Raw genomic sequence first — 16,337 nt, 5'->3', positions numbered from 1 at the left:
CCGTACGCGCTACACGGCCGGTTAGAAAATTTCGTACGGTAACTATATACTCTCGGCTATCCTCGCCATGTCTACTTGTCAGTACGTCGTAATACAAATTTGTTTCAAAGCAAGTTCACACAGTAAATTAATGTCGACGATTTTGATCCTTTCAAAATTGCTTCATAATAAATGGACGATTTTCAAAAGTTACACTTACTACTTACACAGACATTTGATTCCTTAGTCCAGCGACCAAAGCAAGTTGACACAGTGAAAGCTGCGGGGCACAGACAGGCCAACGGGCCAACCCGTTTTAACGCTTGAAAGCAGTAGTCTCGTAAACTGCAAAGTGAGAAGAGAAAGAATGCTTTCTCGTATGTGCAGATGGATTCTTGCTGGCTATACTCGTGGGGTTAACTTGTCCAGCACGAGTGGATCCAGAAAGGCAAGCCGATCGAGCAAGGCAGCATTGGCTTGTGCAGCAAGAAGAGCGCGACTGGAATGGCACGGTCACCGGTGACCTCTGTAAACGAGAAGTGGTAGGACAAAAAAAAAGAGAGAGAAAAAGGCGTGGCTTTCCGGAGAAGAAAGAAAGAAGCAGTGAACGGGAGAGAGGAGACAACGTGGCGAAAGCGGGAGGAGTACAGCTGGCGTGGCAACGGCGGCATCACACGGCCACGGCTTCCTGTCCACCGCGCCCGCTGCATTCGGGCCCCACGCCGCGACGCGGTTTCTCGCCACCCAAGTCCGCGCCTCTGCCCCACCCGTCAGAGAGACACGCCGCGGCGGTGCCTGCATCGCCATCCGGGTTCCCGTTCGCCCGCTCCTCTCTATAAACCCCCCGCCCGCCCGCCGCCGCTCTCACTCCGCTCCAGTCCCATTCATCCCACAAGCCACGAAACTCAAAAGCTCAAAAACCCAATCCGCGAAAGTGCTAGAGCGAATCCCCCTCCCTCCCATCCCATGGCGAACCGCTACGACAACACCAGCAGCTGGTCCCCCTTCCCAGCGCCCGCGACGAGCCTGATCTGGCCTCACGGCGGCGCCGCCTCCTGCAGGTTCTCCTCCTCTCCCGCCGCCTTCGAGAACGACGCGCTCGCCTCCGCGCTGCTCCAGGCCTCCATGATGCCGCCGCCGCCTTCGTCCCCGACCCCGTCCTCCTCCACCACCACCTCCTCCGCGTCCGAGCTCTCCTCCGTCCACCACCACGACACGCCCGCGCCCGCGCCGCACGGCGCGGCGGCCAACAACAAGGTCCAGGCGCGGCGCGGCAAGGGCCGCGGCGGCGTCTCCAAGCGGAAGCCGAAGCCCCGGCCGTCTCGCCGCGCGCCGACCACCTACATCAGCGCCGCCCCGGCCGACTTCCGCCGCATGGTGCAGGAGGTCACCGGCCTCGCCGTCCCCGCCGGCGCCGGCGCCGCCGCGGCGTGTCCGGTGGCGTCCGCGTCCTGGCCTCAGGACCAGCTCGCGTTCGTGCTCCCGACGCTGGACACGTCCGCCTCCTTCATGCTCGACCGCGCGCCGCTGTTGCCGCCACTGCAGCGCTGGGATGACAAGGCCAAGGCGTCGTCGGACGGAGCAGCGACCGCAATGGCTGCGCCGACAGCGAGGGAGGAGACGGTACCGGAGGACTACCCGTCGCTGTTCCTGATGCGGGAGCTGGAGATGATGGTTGGCGCGCCGGCCGCCGCGTCCTCCTTCCCGACATTGGAGAGCTGGGGAATGATCTGACCTGATGATTTAGTTTAGTCCTTCTCTCTTTGGCCGTGCTAGCGCCTTTTAGGTTCTTCTGATCCGTCCGATCGATGCGGGGGTCGGAAGTGGTCGATGCTTAGCTAAGATCGTAGTAGATGCTGTTGTAGAAACTACTCCTTTTTGTTGTGATCATGGTAGGAATGCTCGGGTGTTTTTGCTTTTGTAAAATATTTCTAGTGGCTAATGAAGATGTTATTCACTCCTAGTCCCATTTTGAAATGCGATGGTGTGAACGGCTTAAATGTGGTAAGGCTTTCAGTTCTAGATTTGACGACGTCGCTGGCGCGTGGACAGGGAGGGGCTTGGAGCGACGCACGTAATTGAGGTTTGGAGCGGTGCCATCCTGCGACGCGGACGTTGCAGGAGATTAGGAAACACGACACCCCATCAGGATTTGTACTACTGTAGCAACTTTACAGTCACACCATGGCATAAATACATGTAGCCTCCAGTCCACAGACAACTTTTCACAAAAAAATAAGTTTTTGCAAGTTTTGTACTCCACTATAAATAAATTTTGAAGATTCCCACAAAATTACCGGATGTGCAGGGGATCTTATCAGATGTATATATGGATATGGCTTTGACTAGAGCACGCTGATTGACTGGCCACGCTAAAAATAGCATTGTACTACTGCCCTTTGTGAACTGTTAGTGATGGCACACTGAGCTTGGAAGTTAAATCTAGTGCATGCATGATTTTGTTGACATATAGTAGGTCACGACAACCGTCAGTATGTCAACGACATGATCTGCAGTTTTGACAACCTTGTTCAATCCGCAGTTTTGGACGACCTTTGTAGGCTCATGAAATTCCTTCTGACTCAGACCAGCTCTCACGAATTTCCATTTGATCTGGTTTTGGGCTGTATTGTCACAACCTGTTACAGCAGAGGCTCCCGAGGCCCAGGCCCAGACCCAACTCACCAATGCAAGGTTAGCCTGCCTTTCGTCCGACCTTTGTTGTCTCAATCACCACAAAAAATTCATTCACACAAGCCAAAAGCATTTTCTCAACAAATAAAAAGACAAGCCAAAAGCAATGGAAGAATCTATTCGTACATGTATTAATATTCTCAGTCTCTTGGTTTCTATGGTACATTACAGACACCGACAACTACAAGAATCAGGTAGTCAGTCGTCAGTTCAGGACAAACTTATCATTCAGAGTCAGACTATACGTGCGAAATTACATCAGGACCTGAACAAAATTATGCACATTCGTTTGTGTATGTACTACGATCTGAAGGAACTTCTAGTTAGCTATTTCCGTTCCCGTTTTCACCACAATCGACTCCATGGCTTCTTCAAATGATTTCTGCACAGATAATATAACAAACGCTGCACTCAAGACAGTGCTAATGACAGCCAGGATGGAAACAAGTGTCACACGAAAGGAAAGTTCAAGGTGACACATCAAGACCACCATAAAGTTTAGGTGCACAAATTTTTCTTCCAACTGACTAAACACTTTCCACCATGAGAAGATTCATCACCCGTCCAAAGGAAGTTCCTTCTAAACTTATCAGTTTTCTTAATGGCCCAAGCACTCGGCTGGAAGCAGGTGAGGTAGTATGTTTATTGAGCATTTTTACATAACGAAATCTCTTTCCAAAAAAAAACATAACAAAATCTAAGAATTATAGAAATTGATGTTCGCTTTCTAAACAATTTCGAAAGACATAAACCAGTTCCATAATTTCACATAAATACGATGGATTTGATTTCTACTCTTTAGCAGCCTTTCCATTATTGCGATATACTCACTACTACTAGTAACTTCCAACCTGGGAAAAAGACAAGACATTTTCTATCATACTCTGAACTGAAGATAGGCTGGACGAGGCAGTGCGCTTTGAATTCCATGGGGCGGCATTGAAAAAGCAAGGCAGCACTGACGAAAGCTCGTGCTTCTCGATCCCATGCTTGTCGTAGCCTGATAGTAGCAGCTTATCCTCTCGTGTCGCCAATCGGTTGACTTTCAAAATCACCTGCCTCATCGCTGTGGCTGTGAGGAACAGGGGTTTCTCTATACTATGGCAGCATCGCTGTCTTCACCGACGACAGCTCTAGTATGCTTTCCCAGCCAACAAATTCTGTGGAACTCTTCTTCCACAGCAACTCAGTCCACCGCTATAACTTTATTAACCTGACCAGGCCTGGCCGCGTCCGTCAATGGTTCGCCGCCATGGCTCTCCTCCTCTCCACACTCGCTGTGCTCCTCCTGGTGTCCCTCGCTCCTACACGTGCCGCTTCTGCATCCACCGCCACCATCTCCGCCGGCCAAGTGCTCGCCGCGGACGACACGCTCGTCTCCAACAACAGCAAGTTCGTGCTCGGATTCTTCCAGGGTGAGTCCTCCGCTCGCAACAGCTCCAAGTGGTACCTCGGGATATGGTTCAGTGCAATCCCCACCCGGACCACGGTCTGGGTCGCCGACGGAGCCAGTCCCATCATGGATGCTGGCGCCACGCCGCAGCTCGCCATCTCCGACAACGGCAGCCTCGCCGTCTCCAACCGAGCCACCAACTCCATAACCTGGTCCACCCACAACACCCAGCCCCAGTCACCAACCAACATGAACAAGACTGTCGGCGTGCTCCTCAACACTGGGAACCTCGTCCTGCAAGACACCTCTGACTCTCAACCTCGCGTGCTGTGGCAGAGCTTCGACTACCCAACCGACACGCTGCTCCCGAGCGCCAAGCTGGGCCGCGACAAGGTCACCGGCCTGAACCGCCGCCTCGTCTCCAAGAAGAGCCTGGCCGGCCCAACCCCCGGACGCTACTGCTACGAGGTCGACCCCGACACTCCCCAGATGGTTCTCAAGCTCTGCAACTCCTCCATCGTCTACTGGTCCACGGGGCCATGGAACGGCAGGGCCTTCAGCGGCATCCCGGAGCTCACAGGCGATTCGCCCAACTTCCACCTCGCGTTCGTCGACAACAGCCGAGAGGAGTACCTCCAGTACAACGTCACGATCGAGGTCGTGACACGCAGCATGCTCGACGTCACCGGCCAGAACATACACCAGGTTTGGCGGGACAGTGGCAGCGCGCAGGGGCAGGGCTGGCAGACGCTCTACGCCGCTCCCAAGTCTCCCTGCGACGTATACGGCGTCTGTGGGCCGTTTGCGTTGTGCGACTACGATCTTCTTCCGGTCTGCGTCTGCATGAAGGGCTTCTCTGCGAGGTCCCTCCGGGATTGGGAGCAAGGGGATCGCACGGGTGGATGTGTGAGAGACACTCCGTTGAACTGCAACTCAAGCCGCCGCGCGGCTTCAACTGACGACAAGTTCTACTCCTCCATGGCCAGCGTTACCTTGCCTGACAAATCGCAGAGCATGCAAGCTGCTAGGAGTTTGGCTGAGTGTTCACAGGCTTGCCTGAATAACTGCTCTTGCACTGCGTATTCTTATGGCAGTCAGGGATGTCTTGTTTGGCAAGATGAGTTGCTCAACGCAAAAACCAACGCTGGTACCAGAGTCTCGGCCAATGGAGCAGGAACTCTTTATCTTCGTCTTGCTGCAAGCGAGATACCACGGCCAAGTACCGGAAGCAGCAAAACAGGACTGATCGTTGGGGTCGTCCTAGGTGCATCCGCTGCTCTTGTGCTCGTTTTCGTAGCATTGATCATGTGGAGGCGCAAAACAAAGACAAGCGCTCAAGGCGGTGGGCTTGTGGCTTTCAGTTACAAAGATCTGCGCTCTGCATCGAAGAATTTCTCTGAGAAATTAGGACAAGGTGGCTTCGGCTCTGTCTTCAAGGGCCAGCTGCGTGACTCCACCAGTATCGCGGTGAAGAGACTCGACGGCAGCTTCCAGGGAGACAAGCAGTTCAGAGCTGAAGTGAGTTCGATTGGGATCATCCAACACATCAACCTGGTTAAGCTCGTCGGCTTCTGCTGCGATGGCGACAGCAGGTTTCTCGTCTACGAACACATGCCAAACCGTTCTCTCGACATCCATCTCTTCCAAAGTGGTGGCACCTTGTTGAACTGGAGCACTCGGTACCAAATTGCACTGGGAGTCGCCAGAGGCCTGTCCTACCTGCACGAGGGCTGCCGGGACTGCATCATCCACTGCGACATCAAGCCGCAGAACATACTCCTCGACGCCTCGTTACGCCCCAAGATCGCGGATTTCGGGATGGCCAAGCTTGTGGGCAGAGATTTCAGCAGAGTCCTGACCACGATGAGGGGAACCTTGGGTTACCTTGCACCCGAGTGGATCAGCGGCACCCCAATCACAGCCAAAGTGGACGTGTACAGCTACGGCATGGTGCTGCTGGAACTCGTCTCCGGAAGGAGGAACACGGACGAAGAGTACACAGCTAGTGACGGCAGCCATGTTGTCTATTTCCCTATGCAGGCTTCCAAGAAACTCCTCGAGGGAGACGTGATGAGCTTGTTGGATCAGAGACTTGGCGGTGATGCTAATTTGAAGGAGGTTCAGAGGGTTTGTAAGGTCGCTTGCTGGTGCATCCAGGACGAAGAGGCTCAACGGCCGACGATGGGTCAGGTAGTGCAGATCCTTGAGGGCGTGCTGGACCGTGAGATGCCCCCCTTGCCCAGGTTGATTGAAACCATATTTGCGAGGCCGCGCTCAGCAAACTTCTCTACAGAAACGGTTTAGGTTCTACCGGGACTCTCGAGTCCCTTGAATATAGTTGATGTAGAGATACTGTAGATCTTTCTTTTATGATTTTTCTTGCAAAGTTGCTATTACTTGTGGAAGTTTTGCTTCGACCATGTACCGTAAGTAGTTTGCACTGGGATTTTATAATCAGAGTGCTAATCAGAGTGCTAAGGAAAAGTGAGGATTACATTAGGTGCAGCTAAGGAAAAGTGAGGGTTAAATTATGATGCATTTGGACCATGCATATCGATAGGCGATTGTCGCTTTTCTTTGTAAGAATTAGTTGGGTGGCTAGCTTAACAGATTATAGTCAGTCTATAACTATTACGGTGCACTTTAATCATGAAATGTTTTGACAAAAAGACTAAAAAACTATGGTGATGCTAGAAAATCCTTATTCCATTACAAGCCCAGCAATGTAGCCCAATCATATAATTTGAGGCTCGGGAAAAATGATTGACTAAAATCTATCCGGCAAACATAACTGTAAGCCTCCAATTTGAATATACAACAGGAATTTGTACTATATGTAGAAAATAACCTCGTGCATTGAGAAAGCAATAGCTTTGAAACAAGACATTAAAATGTAATCAAGCCAGTTCTTTTGGAAGGCAACTGAAATGTACTACAATCACTACAGTCTACAGATCAAGTTTGCACAAAGAAGTGATAGCGATCAAACAATTCTGAATACAATTACTACAGATTCAAGTCTCGCTGTGAGCTCTCTGTATCACCCACTCCATCCTAGCAATGGAAGAACCTATTCATAGATGTATTATGATTCTCACTCTACGTTCTCTATGGTAGATTACAGACATCAACAATTACAACAATCAGGTAGTCAGTCGTTAGTTTGTGACAAACTTATTTTTGAGACTATACATGCGAAATTACATCAGGATCTGAACAAAATTATGCACCTTCGTTTGTGTATGTACTATGATCTGAAGGAACTTCACAAGTTCTAGCTATTTCCCCTTCCCGTTTTCACCTTCTCGATCGAGTCCATCGCTTCTTCAAATGATTTCTGCACAGAAAATATAACAAACGCTACACTCAAGGCAGTGCTAATGACATGCCAAGATGGAAACTTAACTGGCACACGAAAGGAAAAGTTCAAGGTGTCACATTTTATTTTATTTTTTCAATCTTCAAGTTGTCACATATTGAATCTGGCACGACAATTATATAATAATTAATCCTTCTCGTCACTTTTCACTCGTGTGACTATCTGAAACTTCAACATCTGATCAATCACTGGCATGACTGAAACATCTTAGCTTAGTAGCTTGAGGGGTTCCTTGTCAGTAAAAATGCTTTATGACTTTATCTATCCAGGGTATGGTTTTCAATATATGAGTTGGCACTTTCTAGCATTCTAAATTACTGCAAAACGAATTTACAGCATGCTGATAATTACCACAAAAATCTCAGCATGTCTTAAGCCTCTACAGTCTGCACTACACACAAGATTACGCATGGAGCCACATCAATGCGTACAAACAAGAGAAGAAAGTGTGTTTGCTCATTACTGCTGTGAGAATCCTTAAGTAAACAAGAACGATCGTTTACTGAAAAAGTTAAGTTTCAATAAATAACAAAATATAAAAAATATAGAAGATCGATGTTCAGTTTCTAAACAACTTCAAAAGTCATAAAGCTGTTCCATAATTTCCAGAGGGTACATAAATATGATGGATTTGATATCTACTTTTAGCAGCATTACCATTATGGTGATACTCACTACTAACTTCCAACCGGGAAAAAGGTAAGACATTTCTATCATATATTCTGATTATAAATCTGAACTTACCAATGAATTCTAGTTTGCTTTACATAATGAACAAAATGGTTATATTTTAGTGATGATCAATCAAGTCTTTTTGTCATCATCAAGTAATCAGCAAGCAATGGTCATATAACTTGTGCTTAATTAAAATATATTCAAAAGAACAGGGAAATTCTTAATTAAACCAAAGGAGCTCATACGGATGTTGGGAGAAGAAAAGAATAAAATGACAATGAAAGTTACTCTAGATAATGTATTAGAAATTTACCACTATATACTTACCCCAGAGTTATTCATATTCCAGAGTTCTAAAATACTTCCATCAAGAAAAGCTGCTCCAGACAGCAAAACACTGCAGTAAAGAGTTATCGTCATGAGCCATTGATCTCAACTGCTATCATATTTCAAATACAGAAAGGTCACCAGAACTAGAACAATTGGTACATGGACTCTAAAAGGGGACGACCTTAGTTTGGGAAATTCACCAGATGTTATTTAACAGACTTTTCATATTCCAACAATACATGACACTAAATTCTGTCAGCCGACAAGCTTATGGTCTTAAAACTAGGAGATCTCTAGGTAGTGTACGGTGCTACCAATCGAATTTTGGTAACCTTAACAAGTTCCATTCAGCTACATTGGATGAGCTACATGGACCTGTGTGACCACAGCAACATCTACCTGCTCAGTTCTCCGGTCGGCTACGCAAAACACTAGCCAACTTTTTGTATGGATCAGCAGCACATCCATTTGACTTCACATCAGACTATAAGTGATTCACATTGCTCAACCTCATCCGAGCAATTAGATTATTATTTTGTTTGAATATCTAGTGCTATTAGTACCTGCTGACTGCTTTTACGAGTTGTTGTTGAGACATGCACATTGATTCTATAATGACTAGTTTCATGTTGCTTTGTATGGAGCCGTGCTGTTCTTCCCACACTAGTATGATCAACCGTGCTTGTATGATTTGTTATGTGCTCTCTGCCTAGTGTTAATCTGTTGGTTAGTGGAATTAAATTATCTCTCGGGTAGTGAATCAATTTCATGAGAAAGTGATTAGATTAACTGCCTAGTTTACCACTAACTCATCATCAACCATAAACCACCAGTGCCAGCCCTATGACCATATCAATTAGTGGTACTTTGTCAACAACCGAACAGTCATGAAGTAAGAATGCCATTGCATCAGGTTGATTACTATTTAAATCCAAAGTAAGTAGACGAATTTCATTCAAAAGTGACTGATTCAATTTTATGGAACTGGTCGCCCGATCCAGGCAAGTTCACATTTGACGCCTTTTTGGCAGTTTACCTGGAAAAACCGAGATTCATGAGGAACCTTCGCCGCGTAAGCACCTTGAGCAAGAATCCCCAATCATATCCCGGAGGCGGCCTGCGCCAGGAACCTCCGCTGTGCCCGTGGCCGTACCCGTAGCCAGACGAAGCCGAGGAGGAAGAGGAGGCCCAGGCGGAGGAGGACGTGCGGCCGTAGGAGGAGGAAGAGCGGAGGCGGAAGTCGTACTCGGCCCTCCGTCGGTCGTCGGAGAGGACGTGGTAGGCGTCGGAAGCCTGACGGAAGCGCCTCGCGGCGTCTGCGCGGGCGGCGGCGTCGGAGGAGTGGGCGTGGCGGTCGGGGTGGTCGAGGAGGGCGCGGCGGCGGAAGGCGGCCTTGACCTCAGCCTTGGTGGCGTCGCGGCGCAGCCCCAGCGTCCCGTAGTGGTCGCCCATGGTGCACGGAAGGTTTCGCCAGCAGAGTGGATCGCAACGCAACGCAAAGCACGAGGAGGAGGAGGAAGGCGACGACGACGGGTCGACGGCCGCAGCTGCGTGGCCGCTCTTCACGCCGCGCGTTCTGGCAGATCCGGCCCGGCCCGGTGTAGTGTAGAGATGGCCATCTGGCTTGGGCCAAGGAAAAAGCACGGCGGCCAGCCGGGCCAGGCCCTAGGTGAACCAGGCCTGGGCCGGCACAAAGCTAATCGGGCCCCGTGGCCCGGCCTGTGCCCGCTCCTGGGCTTCACCATCCTCAGGCTCCCGGCCCGGCATGGCCCATTTTTTTTGGTTTAACACATTTGGCCACTGACCTTCTCATTTCTGGTCCAACCATCATTTTTTTCTCTTTTAGTTCATCATTACTTATTCTTTTGGCCCAATTCAAACTCTTATTTCTTATTTTTTGAAAATTTGGTATGAGGGGCCTTGCAGGCCTCGTCGGGTTTAAAAGTCCTAGGCCAGGCCGTTAGGACTTTGGGCTGTTCCTGGGCTGCCAAGTGGCATTTTGGGGCCGCCCCTAAATAGTCGGGCTCAAGGGGCTCGAGCCGGGACTAGGCCTGTTTATCAGGAACCGGGTCGGTCCTCTAAAAAAAGGGACCGGGTCGGCCCAGTGGCCACCTATAGTATACTGCCAAGCAATGGATGGGTTTGGGCCGCTGGACCCATGGGATGGCTATCCTAGCAAACCGGCATTTTTGGAGCCAAAATCTTTGTTAGCCAAAGTGAAGTGCTGGAGATTGGCTTCCAAAATTCATATGACCGTGTTGCTTTCTTTTCTTAGTTTTGTCCAGTTAAATTATGGATGTAGCGGAGGTGTGGCAGAAGAGCATCTACTCCTTCTTCCCTCCTCGCGTCCGGAAAGGCACCGTGTTGCAAGTCATGCTCATCCCAATAATGTCGTCTTTGACAATCCACTATGTGACTACCTCCTTGACCTGATCAAGGCTGATGCCCGGCTACGGGTGACAGCTGGGGTGGTAGGTCTTGAAGCGCCACTCTTAGTAGATCCTAGTCGCTAGGTGTTTGTATAGTATTTCGGTGGTGTCCCTCTCCGTGGGCTTGTACATAACTCCTTATCAACAAATTGAAACACGGAATTTTATGTGTTTTCTAAGAAAAAATGGATGTAGTGGAAGTGAAATTCATTATGTTGTTTTATAAAGAAATGTTAAATCATGACAATTTGCGCTTATCATAGAATCTCTCGCTTAATTTGTAACAAACCAAAAACAGACTTGCTAAAAGTTTGGCAAGTTGATCGGCCGTGAACCAAATGGAAGGCCAACACTTTAGCCAAAAAAATTATTGTTATTGTGGCTGCAAACTGAACAACGAGAGCTAATCAAAATTTGGTCATGTCCAATTGCTTTGATCATGCCAAATATTTGGCCGCTACTTGGAGATTAAACCAAAGCATACCATACATGCATGTATCCAGAAGCGCATAAGTTCAGGCAAGAGAGTAACTAGGCTTGGCCATACTGGATTTTGAGAATCCATAGTTCTATCCTCAAACTGTTGTTTGTTTTGGTGGTGCTGGCCCAAATCATTACCACTAGGGATAAGGTAGCGTTTTCTTATTCTTTTATTATATGAATTTGACTTCCTTCTTAATTGATCCTATTTTAGAATTAAAAACTACGAAGCTAAGATGTCAGAAATCTTGGTATCCAAAGAAAGGAAAGGTCCCTAAAGGGCATTCCGCTTTTTTCAATCTAAGATTGAAGAAGGGACTCCACGAAGGCCACTTCATCCTATTACAGTCATCAGAATATCACCTCATCAGTAACAAATCGAACAAAGCGAAAGGAACAAGTGTTTCTTTTTAAAGACGGGGTCAGCATTAGTCTTGTATACTAAAATCACGACAAGAATTTAGAATCGGAGGGAGTACTTCCTAATAAAAAGTATTAATCTTGTACAATGACTGGAGGATGCATTTATGGCTAGAGAAATTGTGGCATCATGAACACGCTGTCTACACAGTCAAGTGCAAAAGCCCACAATCCAACGTACGGAACCTGTTGATTCAAATGACCCAGCATGCAGCAACACAAGGTGCTTACTACATCTTCCTTCCTATTGGCCATTTTACATCTTGCATCCACCATTTCTTTTTTGAGAGCTCGTTTCTCACCTTCCAATCTGACACCATCCCTTTCTGCACATATAATGTGATGAGCGTTTAGGGTAGCATATGTTAAGCACCTCTGTAATGAAGCATTCATGCTAGCTAAATACTCCCTCCGTCACATAATTCTTGATCGAAATATTACATGTATCTCGATGCTTTTTAGGAATAAATACATCCATTTTTAGGTAAATTTGAGACAAGAATTATGAAACGGAGGGAGTACTGTTTAGTAAATAGTCACATTAACGTGCCAGCGAAGAAATGGTTTAAAAAACGTTGTGCATGAGATACATTTAATAATTGCATATGAAAAATGGGCGTTTGAATTGAGCGAAATATATATAGTGGGCAAATTTCTATATAATAACATGGAGTCAAATTGATAAAACCAAATTAAGGGGAACGCATCCTGGAACGTAAGGTGGGGGAGAAGGACACAACAAAAGGTGGTAGCTTAACTGGAACGTAAGATGGGGAGTGATATTCTGCCATTGGTACCCTCCAAACCCTTTTGATCCTCTCATCCTCCTGCACAGTAAACATAACGCACATAGACTGCTCACTACATGGTTACAATTCATCAAAAAAAAAACTACATGGTCACATTAGTAATAACATAGTAACATGCCAAGGATGCAAGCATTGTTTGCAGCAAGAATAAATCACTATCGGTTAGTGGTAGGTACTCAAGGATTTCGTTGCAGGTCGATTGACATTACTATCTTGCATGCAGGATGCAAAAATCAGATTAATGGAATTTTTAGAATGTTGACAACTTTCTTTTTTTTTACAACTGAGTCCATGCATTGAACAGCTGCCTTTTTAACTCTAGGTACGTAGACCAGCCAATCAACCGTGCATACAAGGATGACATGTTGTATGGCAGTCCAGCAAAATCTCTTGTTCATGCTTCCTGGAGTAGTACACCTTTAAATAATTTCTAACTAATTCTCCTCCTCATTTAAGTTTTAGTCAGCTTCCCTTTGACATTCAGCAATCAGATTAACAAGCTAACTGCTTGCGTGCCATCGAAATGACAAGTTCAACCAATGATTCCAGACCAATTACTGAATTCACAGATTGATGATGTTGGCAACAACAGCAGGGAATCATCAATTGATTAAACTGAGGATATACTTACAGGCTCCACATCCGGGAGATAATGTCCAAGTATTGCCATCCCAGAAAGGACCACGGCCCTGCAGTATACAAAGATTTTGTTGCAAGCTCTGGAAAATAAAATATCCGAGGGCAATGATGGACACCAATTTAGCTTACCATACGGCAATATAGATCAAAGTGGATTTGGTTTCTGCTCCCATGAGAGGTGGGCGTGGCCATGGACGGGCCCGATAACCGCCGGCGTGTCCATGCCGTCTATTCCCGTGCGCGTGGCCGTTCGAAGACGACGAAGAGGAGGAAGAGGAAGAGGATGAGGTACCGCTGTACTGTCCATGGCCATTCGAAGACGAGGAGGAGGAGGAGGAGGTACCGCCGTACCGCTGGCGCTGCCGCCGTGTCCGCCTCCGGTCCGTTTCCTGCAGCGGAGGCCAGAGTCATACGCGGAGCGGCGGCTGTCGTCGGAGAGGACGCGGTAGGCGTCCTTGACCTGGCGGAAGCGGCTCGCGGCTTCGGCGCGGGCGGCGGCGTCCGCGGCGGGGTGGTGGTCGGGGTGTTAGCGGTGCGCTTGGCGGAAGAAGGCGTTCTTGATGTCGGCTTTGCTGGCGTTGCGACAGACACCAAGCGTCTCGTAGTGGTCGGCGCCCATCGGGCCGGCCGGGGGCAAATTAACGCTGCGACGCACGGCGGCGAGCTCCCACGAGATTCCCGGCCTTTGCTTCCTCTCCAAGATATGAGACTCTGCTGGGCCGGCGGATCGTGACGAAACAGGACGGAGACAGAGCCACAGAGGTCTTTTACCTGCGGATCCGGGTCCGTTTAGGTCCATACGAGCTGACTACCTGGCCTGGCTCATCTAAGCCTTGTTGGAAGAAGGAACCAAACGCACCCTCCGTGTTCTCATGCAAATCGGTCCGGAGAGTGGAAAAAGTTACGGAGACGCAAATACTAGTCGGTCGAAGGTGTAAACTTTTTTGTTATTTCGACAGCGTTAAGGTGTAAATTGTAAACTTCCACCCGGGCACTGGGTGCTAACACGGTGCCATGCGCTGGAACAACATGGACCGTCCAATCTTAATCTAACATAAAAGCGTCCGAATAATTACTCATTTGCATCTTTAAGTTTTGTTCGAAATTAACCTGCATTTCATCCCTCGGTCTGAATGTGATATTTTTTACCGAGATTTTTTTTTCATTTGTTATGTGCCTACAAAGTTTCATCAGAAAATATGATCATATGTTACCTATGACAACAAAAGAATATCATGTGTTTTTCAGATGTCTCTTTTTTGTCAAGGTCACAGATGTTTTTTTTATGAAAATTACAAGATATGCCTAACCTATATCCACAAAAAAAGATTTGGAAACTCAGAGGGGTCGCATAGATGCAATATGAGATGCGAGCACAGCTAGTTGCGGATTAAAGTTTTCTGCCAGAATGCTGCTTTTCCTAATATTCGCAGACGATTCAGGATTTGAAATATAAGTTTGCCAGTGGAATCTAAACCACTAGTCACAGGTTACAACGCTAAAACCTCTCATGAACAACCTTGTGCATTGCTCTCCCATAGGCCACACCTTCCACAGCAATCTGGAACTAGACTGTTTACATGCCTAGCTTTGGAATTAGCTAATGGGTCATCTACTCATCCCACTGTCAGTTCCTAACACATTGTTCGTTTACTGCTGTTCTTCCGAGGGCTCATTGTTCATCTTCTTTTTCGCCTCCGCTTCTTCCTCCTGTATCGACTGCCTTGATGATTTCTGCACAGTAAACAAACACAAATTGAGTTTATTGCGTTGGTAATACCTTGCCAAGTAGCAACCCCTAGAATAGGACATCAGCAATGAGCGGCTTGAGGTGTTTATTCGCATAAAGACAGTAAAACTAAGCAGTCTCCAAGCATTCTCAGGCTGTCACCAGTGAGCCATCCAATTCTTGACGACTCACAACCAATACTATTTTTATACTTGAATTTTCCATTAACGTAGCATTTGGACCTACTCCAGTGGCATCTGTGCACTTGCGCTCGCGACGGGTGATGTACTGATTCGGAGAGTTCACAACAGTCTGCGGCGCAATATGGTCACACGGCCCGTTTTACTGATCTAATATCAACAACAGCGAGGATCTGAAACTTAACTCGACTTACAATGTAATACTATCACTTGCAAAACAATCTCAGGATACCTTACCTTTTTTTAGCAGGATATAATTCTCTTTTTTTAGCAGGATATAATTCTCTTTTTTTAGCAGGATATGGCCGGATATAATTCTTATTGTTGCATCTATCCATAATAAAGGGAAACTTTCAGCATGCTGATAACTGCATTTTTAGATCCAAACTATCAGCCATGAAGCTGATGCGTTCTTAACTTGACTGAAACAATGCTTCTAGCTGTGCTAAGAGAATAATCGCTCAAGGATTAGAGATTGCACGGATGAAATAAGCGAATTCCCTTCTTCCTGACAGAGTGACAGTTTATAACTAACTCATGTCTTCAATCAGTTTTCAGTCAGCTCACAATCAAATCGGCACGCCAATTTGCTTGGCTGCCATCCACATGGCATACCAGACTAGCATTCCAAATTAGCTACTGATTTTAGCAGTTTCAGTTGATACTACACATAAAATGGGGGTCGATTGATTTGAAACATATTGGACAAATGTATCTAAAAGAGCAGGGAGTCATTTGATTAACTAAAGCGGAACACAATTAGCAGATGAACTATTAGAAGTTGATGAGCCGTTTGCTTACCAAAGAATTATACAGGAGCACGCCATCTAGCACAACCCGCAGTGTAATGCAGAGCCATCACATTTCAGACAATGAAAGATATTCACCAGAAGTAGAATAGATGCTACAAGAACGGAGTTTTGAGGCGAATTTAGCAGCTACATTTCGAGCTTACCAGCAGAGCAAGGGGTGCCAATTGGCTCTAAGCCAAGCGCCCCAACTTTCAGTTCCCTTCGGAGATGGATATGGCCAGTTGGAGGAGGAGGAGGAGGAGGAGGAGGAGACACCGCCATAGCCGTTGCCACCGGAAGCGGGGGAGGCGCGGGACTCGGCGCCGCAGTGCGCATGGGCATGGTCACTCGAATCCGAGGAGAAGGGGAAGAGGAGGTCCTACTCGGCGC

The 16,337-nt window shown here is 47.6% G+C and overlaps 3 protein-coding genes across 3 annotated transcripts; 2 read left to right on the top strand and 1 right to left on the bottom strand.

The window, feature by feature from the left end:
- Positions 1-851: 851 nt before the first annotated feature.
- Positions 852-1,942, top strand: LOC104582548 (translation initiation factor IF-2). The gene has a single exon (XM_010232482.3). It carries the CDS (start codon positions 946-948, stop codon positions 1,711-1,713), a length of 768 nt encoding a protein of 255 aa, XP_010230784.1. The 5' UTR covers positions 852-945; the 3' UTR covers positions 1,714-1,942.
- An 831-nt stretch (positions 1,943-2,773) lies between these two features.
- LOC100837375 (chaperone protein dnaJ 72) lies at positions 2,774-10,004 on the bottom strand. The gene is made up of 4 exons (XM_010232481.3): positions 9,487-10,004; positions 8,448-8,517; positions 7,297-7,403; positions 2,774-3,055 (listed from the first exon to the last, which is right to left on the bottom strand). The coding sequence occupies exons 1-3, from the start codon at positions 9,900-9,902 to the stop codon at positions 7,341-7,343; spliced, it is 549 nt and encodes a 182-aa protein (XP_010230783.1). The 5' UTR covers positions 9,903-10,004; the 3' UTR covers positions 2,774-3,055; positions 7,297-7,340.
- LOC100835214 (G-type lectin S-receptor-like serine/threonine-protein kinase At2g19130) lies at positions 3,096-6,697 on the top strand. The gene has a single exon (XM_003567175.4). The coding sequence runs from the start codon at positions 3,812-3,814 to the stop codon at positions 6,368-6,370; it is 2,559 nt and encodes an 852-aa protein (XP_003567223.2). The 5' UTR covers positions 3,096-3,811; the 3' UTR covers positions 6,371-6,697.
- Positions 10,005-16,337: the final 6,333 nt, after the last annotated feature.

The sequence above is a fragment of the Brachypodium distachyon genome, chromosome 2 (genome assembly GCF_000005505.3).
Source record: "Brachypodium distachyon strain Bd21 chromosome 2, Brachypodium_distachyon_v3.0, whole genome shotgun sequence".
Taxonomy (NCBI): domain Eukaryota; kingdom Viridiplantae; phylum Streptophyta; class Magnoliopsida; order Poales; family Poaceae; genus Brachypodium; species Brachypodium distachyon.
Note: the sequence above shows the minus strand (reverse complement) of the source record. Positions and strands in the feature narration are given on the sequence as shown.

Excerpts from the sequence above, each read along its gene's own strand:
- LOC104582548 (XM_010232482.3), top strand. The coding sequence starts at position 946 with ATGGCGAACCGCTACGACAACACCAGCAGCTGGTCCCCCTTCCCAGCG.
- LOC100835214 (XM_003567175.4), top strand. The coding sequence starts at position 3,812 with ATGCTTTCCCAGCCAACAAATTCTGTGGAACTCTTCTTCCACAGCAAC.
- LOC100837375 (XM_010232481.3), bottom strand. The coding sequence starts at position 9,902 with ATGGGCGACCACTACGGGACGCTGGGGCTGCGCCGCGACGCCACCAAG. Across the intron at positions 8,518-9,486 it reads ATGAATCTCGGTTTTTCCAG|TGTTTTGCTGTCTGGAGCAG; the intron begins GTAAACTGCCAA and ends TCTTTACTGCAG. Across the intron at positions 7,404-8,447 it reads GGAATATGAATAACTCTGGG|AAATCATTTGAAGAAGCGAT; the intron begins GTAAGTATATAG and ends TTTTCTGTGCAG.